The 15257-nt window shown below is 35.1% G+C and overlaps 1 protein-coding gene across 13 annotated transcripts in view; it reads right to left on the bottom strand.

Annotated features, from left to right (window-relative positions):
• The window catches only part of ATP8A2 (ATPase phospholipid transporting 8A2), a 667830-nt gene that overhangs the window by 243121 nt on the left and 409452 nt on the right, over window positions 1-15257 (bottom strand). For all 13 annotated transcript variants that reach the window (XM_074303628.1, XM_074303629.1, XM_074303631.1 and 10 more), the window contains one exon: window positions 1459-1642. In XM_074303628.1, coding sequence (XP_074159729.1) covers window positions 1459-1642 — 184 coding nt within the window. The remainder of the gene's footprint in view (window positions 1-1458; window positions 1643-15257) is intronic.

Genomic DNA, 15257 nt, shown 5'->3' with positions numbered 1-15257 from the left:
ATTTGATTTGCACAGCCACTTTGGGAAGCAGGTATGATTATTTCTGTTTTATAGTTGGGGAAATTGAGGCAAACAGAAGCTAAGTAATTGAATAGGGTCCTCAGCCAATAAAGAAGTCAGCTCTTCTGGAGTTCAAGCCTGGCTCTCTCTGCACTGTGGGGCCACCTAGCTGCCTAAGCAACTAACAAGAGAAGAAAAGATATTTCTTGATAGCAATATATTACATTACATACTGCAAGGATAAGACAAACTCCAAACTACTTTTCCAACTTAATTACATCTTACTTATTCTCACTCAATTTATGGTCAAGCCAACATGGCCTTCCTAATGTCCCTTCTGCATGAGCCCCTGTTTTCTGTTTTCACCCCTTTATCTCAGAATATTCCCATGTCTGTAGAGCATATATCCTGTTCTTTTCTCTGCCTCTTAAAAATGTTTAGATAAATTTTGGACTTATCTCCAAAGCAGCCTTCTGCTTAAGGCCTTTCCTGATAGCCCCCCAGGTGTGAGGGCCACCCCCCCAGGTACTTTGGGGATATTTTCCAAATATATATGTTTTCTGATTATATATATATGCATGTTGTTTATCTCCCTATAAGTTCTTTGAAAGAAAGAATGGCTGTCTAATATTCCAGTCTAGCACCTTATAGGTATTTAACAAAATATTTGTTGATGATGGATGAGTTAAAACATGGTTAAGCCATTAGGAGTAATGATTTATTCTTTTTGTCTCTTGGATACCACCAAGTAAGAAGCATTTCTTTCTAGTCCAATTGACAGTGACCATATTAAACATTTTGGATGTCTTCAAAATGGAGCTTTTGGTTTAGAGAGGAATACATAGGATAGACTAGGTTTGTGTGTATGGTTATAAATGCTGCCACTGAACACAGTCATTAAAATTCAAATGAAATAGATGTTCCCAGGGAAAATAATTCATGAAGGCAACAGCTAAACCAAAAGCTACCCTCGGCTACTTGTACTGAAAACAATGAGATGAGCATATTAAACTGGAGTGACTAAGGAGAAACCGTTAGAACAGAATGTGGAGGCCTGGGGAGGTATGGAACAAACAAACCAAGAACAGTTAACTGGGAGAATGTGGGGACACAAAATTCTTTACCAAGAGACACTAAAGTAAGCTGCAAACATGGGTGGGATGAGGATTATTATTAGCAGGACTGCAGACGTAGCTGTCATGAATGGCGCCTCTCTCCAATGACAGAACAATGTGGCAAGTCCCACAGCTGGCCCAGAGAAACTTAAGCTGTAGCAAAGGATGCCTCGAACTATGTTAAGATCAAAACCAAAGGGAAACCCAGATAGGCTGGTGGTATCATTTTTAGATGGCCAGCCTTACAAAGGCAGCAGAAATTCTATAGGACAGAACCCAGGATGTCTGCCCAGCTGACGTCTCTGTCAGCAGGCCCCGGCAGCTGCTCCTTCACGCTTCTGACCTGTGCGATGGCGTAATCGGACGAGTTTGTGGCCTGCATGCCCTCATTCCCACTGATCCCCACACCAACGTGAGCAGTCTGGATCATCCCCACATCGTTGGCGCCGTCCCCTATGGCCAGGGTGATGGCTTTCACATGCTTCTTCACCATGTCAACAACTTCAGACTTCTGCAAGGGAGACACCCTGGAAAGGGGGACAGAAAGAAAACTCCATCAGACCTTGGCCATGACCGCATGCATCTTTCCAAGGGAGACAGCTGTAATCTACATTTAGCTTGCAGAACAGGGCAGCCATTGGAAAGTTTCCTGATTTGATACTTAAGCTTTAGGGCCTATGCCAAAAGAGGCTTTTAAAAAAATACAGGGAGCTTGTGGCTTTCAAGTGTTCTCTGACTTCCCAGAGGAAGTGCCCAATATGAGCCTGACTTGTGATCCCACTTTCCAGGTGTCTGTCCTAGGTTATGAAGGTAGTTAGAATACTCCTGTTGCAAAGATCTTAAGAGAATGTCTTTCCAATCGATCAGAAGACCAGCCCTGACAGCACTTTTGAAAGTTGCGAGTCATACACACATTCCAATGCAAGGGAAAGAAGTGTATGCAGCAATCTGCTCTCCATTACAGAAGGAAGACAGAGCTGGCAGAGGAAGGGGAAGTGAGAGAGGCCCTGAGAAAAGGGAAAGGCAAAAGGGAAGGGGGCAAGCCTCTTCACCTTGTTTTTAAAAGGAGATTAAGTTTTAAAGGAGCCAGAATAGATTTAAGGAGGAAAGATGAGAGAGTATAAGACCTACTTCTGAAGAAATGCAGCCTTAAAGGATGGGGGGAGGGGGAAGGGAGAATATTTTCTACTTGGTTTACTGGAGTGCAAAACATTTCCATATAACCCAAGAGGCTGATACCACATTTTGGTCAAGTTACTGGCATCTTTGCCTCCAACTAGTTTTCAACAGTGCATGTGTCTGTACTCGGATATGCGAGGTGGAAACAGATAGATCAAATACCTGCATCATTCTTCAAAAGAAGGAAACCCAAGTGGGTGCCTTTCTGAAATACTCAGAGAGTATCCTGGCAGTGCTGGCAAGTAAATGGCATCTTATTACCCTTTGAGCTCCACAAACATGTTGGAGTCTTGTTTACTTAAAACATGTATATACCTGTATGCATATTAAGAGAGAGAGAGAGAGAGAGAGAGAGAGAGTGTGTGTGTGTGTGTGTGTGTGTGTGTGTGTGTGTGTGTATTCAGGCAGACTCTTCAGGCAGATCCAGCAAAAACACAAGCAAAAAAAAAATTAACCTTTACTAAAATGTCCAATAAATTTTTGGAGAAGTTATACAACATCTTTGCAGGCACCATTCTCCACTCACAAAAGCACTGTTCCCAGCAAATTAATCACCTAGCAAAATTAAAAGATACAGAATCTTAGAACTTTGAGACATGAAAGGGACTTTAGATGCTGATCTGCTACAATTTCTTCATTACTAACTCTAATAAATAATAATTGACAAATTTTGAATTTCAAAGAATGGACTGAAAATTGATTTTAAACAAATTAGAACTTAGTAAAGTGAACTTCACTGTCTACCTGACTATGGCTAGGAGCTAAGCAAAGAAGTCTAAGTAACCACTGGAAAGGTATAAGGGACGACTTTTAAGGGCTTACTTTTGTTAGAGCTCTTGGGATAGCATAACTGGGGAGGGGTTACAATAGGTTCTGGAAATATTCTTTTGCCAAATTTAAAAAGGGCAGAGTGGGTAGGGGGCTTCCCAGGAGATGAGTAGCTATTTACCAGGACTGGGGTGGCTCTGCTTCCACTTTGCATATCCCAGTACAGACATCTTGAAATCTACACTAAAATGGGAATCTTTAGCTCCATAGCAAAATAGGAAAAGGAATCTTCTCCTACTTCCAGAAATCTAGAGTTAAGAGCCCAAGTAGCCCTAGGCCTATTCTGCCACTGACTGTTACTTGAAACAAATCAAAGACCTGTATCAACAGAAAAAAAAAAAAAAAAAAGCTCAGATCCCCAGATAATAGGATTCTATTAGACCTGTTCTAACCTTTGGGCACTAAATTAAAGCAATAATTTAAGAAAACTGCCTGATTTCTAGTACTTAATTCTCTTACCATATTTATCTGAGAAGTGAGTTACTCTGTAAAAAGTTACTCTTGGAAGATCTATCTATTGACCCAAGCTATGGGAAGGGACAACAGATGTTTGTTCCCAAAGGCCAAAAGTAAAGGGGAAAGAATCTAACTGGGCTATAAAAATGATTCCCAGTGTTTTTAAGCATGAAATTCACATCAAGGATTTTTTATACCCTCAGCTATAATGCACTGAAACAACATAATTAATATGTATGCTGGAGGTTGAAAACAGACTTCAAGCAGCTAATTTCTAAAGAATAGGATAGATATCACTGCTCTTCAACCATCTATATTTAAGTATTGAAGAAGTCAAATTATCAACTCTTTTTTTTTAAATCTTAAATTTGTGAGCTGTATTCAAGTGACATATTTAATACATATTCCCATCAGACAATATCTAGATACTGGTATTCAATCTATTATGATAAACTTGAGGGTACAAACTAGACATTTTTTGCCTCAATTATTTTGGTTGATAATGAATAAAGATGCAAAATGAAGAGTGCTCAAATATGTTATTTCTTCAAGTAAATATCCTGTACATTTTCTTTGTGAGTTATGAAATGACATAGCAAGTTTTCACTCTATTTTAAAAACAATTATAATAATTCATAATATTGGTGTATCTATATTACAGATGCCTTTCTGTTATCAAATGTTATACTGATTTTTATAAATTGAATCATTGTATTTAAAGCAACTTAAGTTCAACCAACTTTTTTCTGATGACATATTCTCAAAGCAAGGCATGCTTTTAGTTTCATTATGTGTGTAGGTAGGTAGTTCAAGTACTATTTGCCCCATTGAGGAAGTCAGATGGGACTTAGTGTCAGGAAGACTTGAATTCAGATTTGCCTCAGACACTAACTATTCAACTCTGAGCAAGTATTCCACAACTGTAAAATGGGGATAATAACAGTAGCTACTTCACAGTATGTTTGTGAAAATTAAATGAGAGTATTTGTATAGTGCGAGACACATAATAGACATGACAAATACTTATTCCCTCCTCACTTCTCACCCCTACTTGAAGGTGATGTTTAATAAAGAATTATTAAATTAATTATTAAATTAATAAAGACTCTAAATTACATGGATGAAGCCCAATTCAAAGCTCCAAAAATAAAAATCAAGTTCTCTTAGGATTTTCTTTGTAATAATCTAAATACTCAAAAATCCACTTGTTAAAAGATCCTGAATGTTGCTGACTGGAAAGCAGAGTCAATTAAACTCCAGACTATTTTTGTGGAGGTCAGAAATAACCTGATAGAGAATTTGATTACTATTATGAATAACAAAAAGAATGATAATAACTAGCATGCATATGGTATTTTAAAGCTTGCAAACTGCCTCAAAAAATCATATCATTTGATCCTTACAATTATCCAGGGAGATAAGTACTATTATTAGAGATAAGAAAACAGACACATTGGGATTATATAACTTGCCTAGGGTTTTACAGTTACCAAGTATCTAAAGCCAAATTTAAATTCAGATCTTTCTGATTCCAGGTCTAACATTCTATCCACTGTGTCACATAGCTCTAGGCTAAGAGTGAAATATTATTATTCAAAACAAAACAAAAACAGAAGGCCATTCTTTTCAAGGCTAATATTTAGTTAACTGTAATGGAACAGTCTTAGAATTTCAGAGGCAGTCTTAGTATAGTAGAAACAGAATGCATACTCAAAAAATCCAGGTGCATTCCTGGCTATGGTACATAGCTTTGAGTATACTAGTTTTCTTTAAGATGGGGACGATATAGCTCCTGTCCTATTCTCTGAAGATGGAGTTCATATTCAGATATGAGGTTCAAATAGATGATCTTACCCTCAGCCACCCATCCTTTGAAGCTACTCAAACACTTCAGATTCACTTCTGAACTCATACCACAGAAGCAATTTCTTGTCTAGAATTCTATTTCCAATATTCTACAAATCATATCATCTAGTTTCATTTGCCAATCCTACCTCTTTTTAAGTGACATAATCAAAATAAGTATCTATTTTAATAATTCAAAATAAATCCACTTATTCAAATCCCAAACCACACAGGCAGTTTTATAAAAGAAAATAACTATTGGCATCTACAAAATTTTATAATGGGCTGTCCTGTTCACTTAAAAACAGATTTCAAGCAACTCATAGCTTTCTTTTGGAAACTATCATTGCTACATCAAATTCATTATTTTTATTTTTTCATGGATAGTGGCTTTTGGCTTCTTTTTTAGAAACTATAAAAATCTTGTAAAATCATATTTAAAATCAACAAATATATAGCTATATCATGAATCTAAAACCTATTACTTCTACTAGGCCATACTTACACAAACGTACTTAAAGGCATTTCTGTGATCTAAAACATGGCAATTTAGTTCTTACTCTGAATCAGTTTCAGATTTTCAGAAAAGTGGAAAAGACAATTAGCAGCTCTAGATCAGTACTAGAAAACTGCTTCTAAGCTTCTAAGCTACTCTTTCACAATGAAGAATAAATAGAATAAACACAAAAACTGGGTTGATCCTTGAATATTTATTATTTGGAGGAATGTAAATACTGAGAAGTCTTGTATAAGAAGACTACAGATGACTGTACTTCAGGAGCAATTCAGAGGAAATTTAGAAGCAAACAAGGTATAGATACAGGAACTAATGTATTTTTAACACCATAAAATATCTTATGGGTTAAAGTAGTAGATATCACATGGGAAGAATGAAAGAATTAAAATGTTAAGATAACTTGCTTGCCAACGAGACCCTGAAATAACAAATAAGTGAATTTCACCCCCATAAGCAGAAAATTACTACATTAAATTTTACATGCAAAAGGAAAAATGTCAATATAAATAAGAACATATTTAAGAAATAAGGCAAAAATACCAATGGTATTATATAATAATGATGTACTAGAACTAGAATATGGTCAGTGACACTAGGATTATAAAATCATAAAGCTGAAAGAGACCTCAGAAATCATTTTGTCAACTCTTTCATGTCATAGATATTGAAACCGAGCTTCAGAGGGACCAAGTGATTTCTACTTCAAAGTCCAGAGAAAATAAACAGAAGTAACCATCTAAACACTTTCTTTTTTATTTTAATAGTATTTTATGTTTTCAAATACATGCAAAGAAAGTTTTCAAACAATATTCATCTTTGTAAAACCTTGTGTTTCAATTTTTTCTCCCTCCCTTCCTCCTCTCTCCTCAAGGCAACAAGCAATAGGTTATAGATAAATAGGTACAATTTTAAAAAACATATTCCCATATTCATTATGTTGCACCAAAAAATCAGATCAAAAGGGGAAAAGACATAAGGAAGGACAAAACAAACAAACAAACAACAATAATGTGAAAATAACTATGCTTCAATCTACATTCAGTCTTTATAGTTCTCTCTCTGGATATGAATGGCATTTTCCATCACAAGTCTATTGGAATTGTCTTGAATCACTCATTGTTGAAAGAGCCAAGTCCATCACAGCTGATCATCTCTTAATCTTTATATTACTATATACAATGTTCTCTTGGTCATCTAAAAACTTTCTGATTCCAAATCAAGAAGTTCTTTTCATGGGGTATCACACTGGCTCTCACTAGAGAGCCATTATTTTAATTATTATTTCATAATACAAAGAAAATGGATTTAACCAAGAGACTTAAGGAACTTGGCCAAGATCACAAAACTGCCTATGGCAGAGCAAGAACCCAATGAATGATTCTGTGTGTTTACTGCCTCACTAGGTTTTGAAAGACGTAATATAGTTGGCAAAAGGATGGAGAATTTTCAGTAAGCATTTAATAAATGCTTATTGAACAGATTGATTTTTGACTCAAAACAACTCTGGAAGGCCATCCATTAAGACATAAAAGAAGTGCAATCTGTTTTGATGGAAGGAATTTGCATACTAATGAAACCACACATTTCTGAAGTATTGACATATTTACAGAAAAAATAAAACATTTAATGGTGTGTATATATCTATATCTATATTCACATCTATATTTATATTTATATGCAATTGTAAAGGGCTCAAACTTTGAACAGGTGCACTTGAATCAGACAACCGAGCACTTAAGGCTAATTACCTATTCGACAATGATTCTATTAGCATATATTTGGAAAAATGGCTCTTCTCACCATTGGTGCTCACTCAAAGTTTGGGGTTAAGAGAACTGTAGGCAAGGATTGGGGGGGGGAAGACAAGTGAGACTCACTTTGCGGCAGGAAGAGGAGAGAAGTTGGTGGTGAGCTTTGTGGCAGTTTGTCTCCTTCACTTCTCCCCCTAAAACCAAGGACTTTTACTTATCTTGACTCTAGCTGATCCTAAGGCCTCCAGGGAGCTAGCCTGAACTTTACACATAATCACTTAACTCATGTTCTGTGCAGGTAATTCCTTCTACTGACAATGATCATAGTCTTCCTTCTACTGACAATAATCATAGTCTTTCTCCTACCTTATTAACTAATTCAATAAGCATCCGTTCATTATTCCATAACCTGGTGCTGAGTTTTTCTGAACTTTGTATGTCTGGCATCTGAGGACCAGCCTATTCTTATGTTGCTAGCCACCGACCTTTAGTTTTTAGTTCAATACTGCCTTGTTATTCAAAAGAACAGTATTATGGAAACAGCTTCAGGAAACTGGGGGTTTCTTAGTAAATGCCATGCTACAAAGAGCCACAGTAACAAAATAACAGAAACAAGACTCTCAGAATTATTCTTTATCAGCCAATAAATAGTCAGTAAAAAACATTTATCAAATATTTACTATTTGCCAATCTGTTATTGCATTCCTTACATTTATGTAACCCAAGTTTTTTTTTTTTTAAAGGGACATAGCATACCTAGCAAAATGGACATAGTGCTGGGCCTAGGGTCAAGAAAATCAGACTTTAAACCCTGTCTCAGATATTAATTAGCCACATAACTACGTCATTTAACTTTTGTTTGCCTCAGTTCCAGTTTCCTCACATGTAAAATGGGGGTAATACTAGTATTTACTTCCCAGGGTGGATGTGAAAACAAGTGAGATAACAATTACATGTTACTTAGCAAAGTGTTTGGCTTATATTAAGTACTATATAAATTTTACGTTTATTATTATATGTATACATGATGCTATAAGGTCATAAATTACTGTAACATTATTTTTATATTCTTTACTCCTTAACTAGCCAAGCAAGATGTTCTAACTTTGGATTGTCCATAAAATAGAACCAACAGTAGTATGGCAAAAAGATATGTGGAAACTTCTTTCATTAAGTAGGTACAAAATAGTCTCTTCCTTCTAGATCTAATTACAGCCATGATCCTATGGCACAGGGACATACTAATACATATTTCCAAAGATATTGACATTTTGGGTGTATTTCTGAAAAATGGCCTTTGTTAGCAGAAGGCTAATGATTTTACAATCAAGAATTGACTGCAAAAGTATTGTCTTATCCAATATTCTCTTTTGGAGAAGATGGGAATATAAAATTGATGCTATTTTATAAAAGACAAACTTACCTTCTTTTAGAGAGTAGAACAATTAAGGTTGTATTCAAGAAATAGTACTAAATTCCAAAATTAAAATACTTTGGCAAATTGGAGCTCCTCTAAAATGTTTTAAAAGTTGAACCACTCATGGCATGAAAACTTAATGGGTTTATTGTTATGAATTATATACAGTTTTCTATTCACTGGAACTGACTTGCTACAGTGTGTTTTCATTTGAACTGGGGTGAGAAGAATGGGAGAACAGACTAGGAAGGCTGGAATTTAAATAAGAGACATTAGATCCTTCTGTACCCAGGCTGCAATGGGGAATAAAATAGCACATTTAAATACCTTAATGTCTTTAACACAAAATATATTCATTTGATACCCTATTTCCTTGAAATGCTTTATTAATGCACACTAAGCATTCCTAGGATTTGCCTTTCTGGAAGTGAATGTACCTGTCCCCACTTCTACTACAAGCTTCATTAGCATTTCAACATCTCATGCCTGACCTCTTCTGCAAAGAAGGTGAATTATCAGAAATAGTGCAAAAAGAAAGAAGCTCAGAAAGGTCAGATTTCTGACAATTCAGAATAGTTTTTTAGACTCTAAAGGATCAGGCCCAATAAGTTCATCTGTCTCTGAAAATGACCACTAAGATTTAGTAATATGGTTTTAATTAGACCTGTGCTTTACCTGTTACCAAAGCAAAATGAACAAAAGGCCATCTGAGTAGGAATTCCCCGCACAGCTGGTGTTGCACCTTAAGCCCTATTGTACCCAAAGTACTAGAACCTGTCAACTCTCTGGCTCCTTGTAGGTTTTTAGTTCAAATAAAAATATGAAAATCATATTGAAACAAATGATAGCTGCCAGCATGGCAAAATGTTTCACACCCTGTTTACTTAGTTCAGAGTCTAATGTATCTTTATTATTTTATCTGAGAAATAAATTGTGGTTAAGACATTTATAAGAAGAAATTGGTTAAAAAAAGTATAAGCCTGTCTGCCACAACTTCCAAAGATAATGATGATGATGATGATAATAATAATAATAAATTTTTATGAACCAGTCATCAATTAATCAGACATTGCAGAAAACAGGATGATAGGCTTTTGTTTTCCATTTTCCTCTGCCCTCCCTACATATGATGTATGTGTAATAACATAGGAGTGCAATCTTCCAGTTCCTCTTTATCTATCTTCTTATTATCTCTCTGGGCTTATTTTTCCCTTAACCTGAACCCACCCTGACAGGTTTAAGCTTCTCAAGGGAAGCATCTGCTACAACCACACAGAGAAGAAATGTGGAATGATGGTGATACAGTAGAGCCCGGAGGAAACCATCTTTCTGAAACAACCCACTTAAGTTCTCATTATAAGAAACTCAAAGAAAAACAAGTATAAATTGAAGACTTCACAAAGAGACTATCAGAATCTTGCAGAAGATTTGACAAAAGGCAAAGTAGGAAAAGACAAGATACAAAAAAAAAAAAAAAGTAAGCCCAGTCCAAAAGCAGGAAAAATCAGACCAGACCCTGCTTCAGGGACCATCTCAGGAGAAAGGAGCAATACTTCTGTCCAGTGGCTCTGCTCTAGCCACAGCAGGAAAAAGGGCTGGGGGACACACCTGGAGAGGAAAGTATCTAAGTCTGACAGGAAACCTGCCACTAGCATCATCAACAACATCTGACTACACCGTGCCAAGATTATCTCCAAATTACAAAATTTAGGGTTTGGATTGCAAGGAAGTTGCAAGGAAGGAAACAACTAGTAAGGAACAAGACCATATTTAAGCCCCCAAACCCAGCAATTCTTGCCAAAGATGAGACCTTAGCTTAGTCACTGTATCTAGCACCAAACAATCTCTCTACATACAACCCAAGAGTATAGAAAAAAAGGAATAGCGTTTGACCCAGGCATAAAATCTCCATCCAGAAACTGAAGCTGCAAAAAGGAGTAAACAAAAGAAAATGAAGAAATGTTATGGACTGAGAGAGCTCCACAAGGGGAATCTACAAGTGTAAGTAGAGCCTCTGGGAAAAGAATGTCTTAGAAAAGAGTAATAAAAACAGATAAAATAACAAAAATATAATGCTAAAGGAAACAATAGCTAAGTAAGAAAGAAGAGCCTGGGGAATTTATAACAGTGGTAAATGTTTTCCAAAGACTGAACTCTCTGAAAATTAAAATGTGGTACACAAAAAGTAGTGATTCCACAACAAAACAAGAAATATTAAAACAAGAGAAAAGACTGAAAAAAAAAAGAAAATGAAAGGTATATCCTGTCAAAATATGGAGCCTAGAAAACAAATTGAAGAGAAAAATCTAAAAATCATCAGGCATAAAAACTAAAAACAACTCTCTCCCCAATCCCAACAAAATAAGGCCTACATACCATAATTGGAGAAAACATAAATGAAAACTTCCCAGCCCTATTAGAACCAAAGGACAGAGTTAAATTAGGAAAGAGTCTACTGTTCTAAAAGAAACTTCAGAATGTAAAAAACTCTCAGGAATATCACAGCCAAAAACCAAAGATTCCAAGTCAGAGAAAACTTCAAGTAATTATAAAAAAAGAGTTTAGGTACTGAGGAGACATGGTCAGGATCACACAAGATTTGGCTACTGAAATTATGCAGAGGAAAACTTATAAAATGATATGCCAAAAGACACTGAATTAAGAATATCCTTCCCAATAAAAGAGAGTATAATCCTAGAGGAGAAAATGGTTTTGTAATGAAATAAAGGATTTTAAATGTTCTTGAGGAAAAAGATTCCAACCAAATAAAACACTTTGAAATGAAAATTCAAGAGTAAAATGAAACAAAGAAAGACAAATACATTTGACTGACTGGGAGAAGTTATATTCATACATAAATACTTACATTCTAATAGAAGCAGAAGGAAGTGTTATCTAAAATCTACAAACTTCATAAAGAAAGGCATACAGGGGTTAGGAGAATTTTTCTTTTTCTTTAAAGAGAAAAGGGAATACACGGAGAAGGAAGAAAAGATGGAGGGAGAACTTCCCATGTTACATAAGTGCATGAGTTAAAAGGAAACACACAAGGAAGGAGTATGGGAGTGAAGAGGCATCCCTAGATGCTGAATAAAAATGGTTGAAAATGCATACATATATACACATACAAACTTACAGAGTTTCATGTAGAAATATATTATTGTTAATAGGGAAAAGGGAGGTGACAAAGAGGCCAGGATAAGTGAGCAGCCATACAGAAAATAAACTGCATTGTCAGGAGATGGATCTTGAAGGGGAATTAAAAGGAAAGAAACAAAGAATAAAAATCTATTATGAGAGGCAGAACCAAGAAGAAGAGAAGCAATGGAGAAGAAACAGATCGCCTATATACTACTAGGAAGCAAAAACACCTTTTTGCTTCAGCTTTTCTTCTTTGCAAAGACTTGTACAAGGAGCAAAGGGGGCATGAGGACAGGATAGAGGTAAATTTACAACAAATGATCTCACCAGAGAGAGTGATTGGATAGATTTATCTATAAAAGGGAGGAGGATTAGCAGAATGGATTAAAAAGCAGATGTCAAAAATATGTTGTTTATAAGAAATATCAACAGAGTTAAAAATAAGAGGCTGAAATAAAATCTATTACAAATTAAATGAATTTAAAAAAGCAAGGGAAGCAATCATGACTTTAGATGAGAATACAGTAAAAATAACCACAATAAAGAGATAAGGGAAATTACGTTTGTTATAAAGGCACCATAAATAATGAGTTTTTAATCAATATATGGCAAAGCATCTAAATAATTAGAGAAAAATGTAGTTGAATTGGGGGGGGGGTGAAGGGAGAGACAAACTATAATTGGGGAATACAATATGTTCTGTTCAGACTAATAAATTAACAAAAAAGATAAATAAGAAGATTAGGACTTTAAAATTTTAAAACTTAAAGGAATTTGGTAAACACTATATAGAAACAGACAGAAATATACACTTTTATCAGAATTGCATTATCACCTTCACAGAAAATAGTTACAATACAAAAGTATTGAATTAGATAACAAATAGTATGATATAAAAACTCCACAAAAAATCAGAAAAGCAGAAATACTCAATAATATAAATTTTACTAACTACAATGCAACAAAATGTATATACAATAAAGAACATTAGAAGAAAAAAATCAATTTAATTGGAGACTGAATAATTTAATCCAAAGGAATTTAAGGGAGGGGAGTCAGAAAATAATAGAAATAAAAGAAAATTTCATCTAAACAATGATAGCATCGAAACAAAATAGTAAAACATTTGGGATACAGATAAAAGAGGGGGGGAAATTTGTCTCTCTAAATATATTTATCAACAAAAAATAAAAACAATAGATTAATAAATTGGTTTTATAATTAGAAAAAACTAGAAAAGTAATAAATAAAAATTCAATTAAATACCATATCAGTAATTCTGAAAATCAAAGAAAAATTAACAAAATTAAAAGCAAACAAAATATTGAATTGATAACAGAGATTTAGGGTTTTTGGGGGGAGGGGAATCTAAATGCATAAATAGCAAGTCTGATTTTAAAGAGATAGAGAAAATCCTAATGTTCAGAATTCATAGCAATTGAAGATAAAATGAATTTATCAGAAATCATTTTGCTCAATTATCTGCCAACAAAACAGACAGCTTAGATGGATGAATATTTACAAAAATACAAACCAACCTGATTAAAGGAACAAAACATGTTATTTTAAAAATCCATAAAAAGACTCAATATGACATAAAATGAAATCCTAAAAGAAAAAAAAAGCCAGATGACTTTATAAATGAGTTATATCAAAAATTAATAGAAAATTCCAATATTATATGAACTGAAATAATAAGAAAAGGAGGGATTGTTCCAAAATATATCTATGACACAAATATGATTTTTCTAGTGATCAGGGAGAGACAAAGCACAGGATGAAACCTATAGTACAATATCTCTAATGAATACTGACATAATCTTTGCTAATTATAACAACATGGTAAAAAGATTAGTATTATCAACTTGGATTTCTACCAAGAATATAATGTTGGTTCAATATAAACAAAACTACAAACATATATGAATCCGTTTTTAAGCCCTGTTGAAGTACTGAGGCTGGTGAGGAGGAGTGCTAAACAAGCATGGTAAGGATTGGCATTCTGCACTATTAATTCATAAAGCTGTTACATTTGTGTTAGGTTCTCACTAAGTGCTAATGAGATAATTTGTGTTAGGTTCTTACTAAGTGCTAAGTTGGTACTTAACAATTCTCTAGTTCCGGCCTTTACAGAGAGTTTTACTTGTGAATTCCTGGGGAAGAGCTTGCATGCTTAAGAGGAGCAAGTTCATTGGTTGAAGTAATTTTTCCCAGAAGCCCTTGCATTATCTCATGCCCATTCTCTGGGAGGATAAAAGAGGGAAGCTCTGGAGAAAGAGGGAGTTTTGTTTGGACGAAACTTGAAGCTGCTCTCTGCAGGAAGAGAAGTTGGCTCTCTACAGGAAGAAGAATCTGTTCGATAGATTTGAGTTGACACAGCAGATCTCCTCCAAGAGAGCGATTGGCAGCTTCTGGAGAAAACAGCACATTACACATTTGGACCTATTTGCTCTCTTTGGCTGTCACCACTCTACCTCTGAAAGTTATAATTCAGTTTTCCCCTTGTATATTTACTGGGGACTAGAGAAATGTCTGTTCCTCCATGTTGATTGTCATGTGACAAGAAGCCTAAATTAATTTTGATCTAATATTGACAAGGCAAAATAAGAAAAACATTTTTAAAAGTTCCATTCATAAATCTGGAGTGCATCCTACCCCTGATAGAAATAATACCTCTGGTCAGGACAACATGCCAACTCTAACTGTGGGCTTCAATGCCCTTTGCTCTTTTTTGGAGCCTGTGTCTGGTAGTCCATCACACCACCGGGACCTTTTATAACTATGCTCTTGCCTGGAGATGGCGTCTCTGAATTTTCAGGGGTGCTCTAGTGCCATTGTATTAAACTGTTAAGGCTCCCACTTCCCAGATCACTGACAGAAGCCAAAGATTCCAGCAATTCTAGTTTCAGACTATAATGATATTCTCTCCTGAAATAGTTATGTTTTTTTTTTTTTAATAAGAAGTGGAGGAAGATACTTAGTCCAAGATCAGAAGACTTCAATTCTGT

This window comes from Sminthopsis crassicaudata, chromosome 3 (assembly GCF_048593235.1).
Source record: "Sminthopsis crassicaudata isolate SCR6 chromosome 3, ASM4859323v1, whole genome shotgun sequence".
NCBI classification, from domain to species: Eukaryota; Metazoa; Chordata; class Mammalia; order Dasyuromorphia; family Dasyuridae; genus Sminthopsis; species Sminthopsis crassicaudata.
Note: the sequence above shows the minus strand (reverse complement) of the source record. Positions and strands in the feature narration are given on the sequence as shown.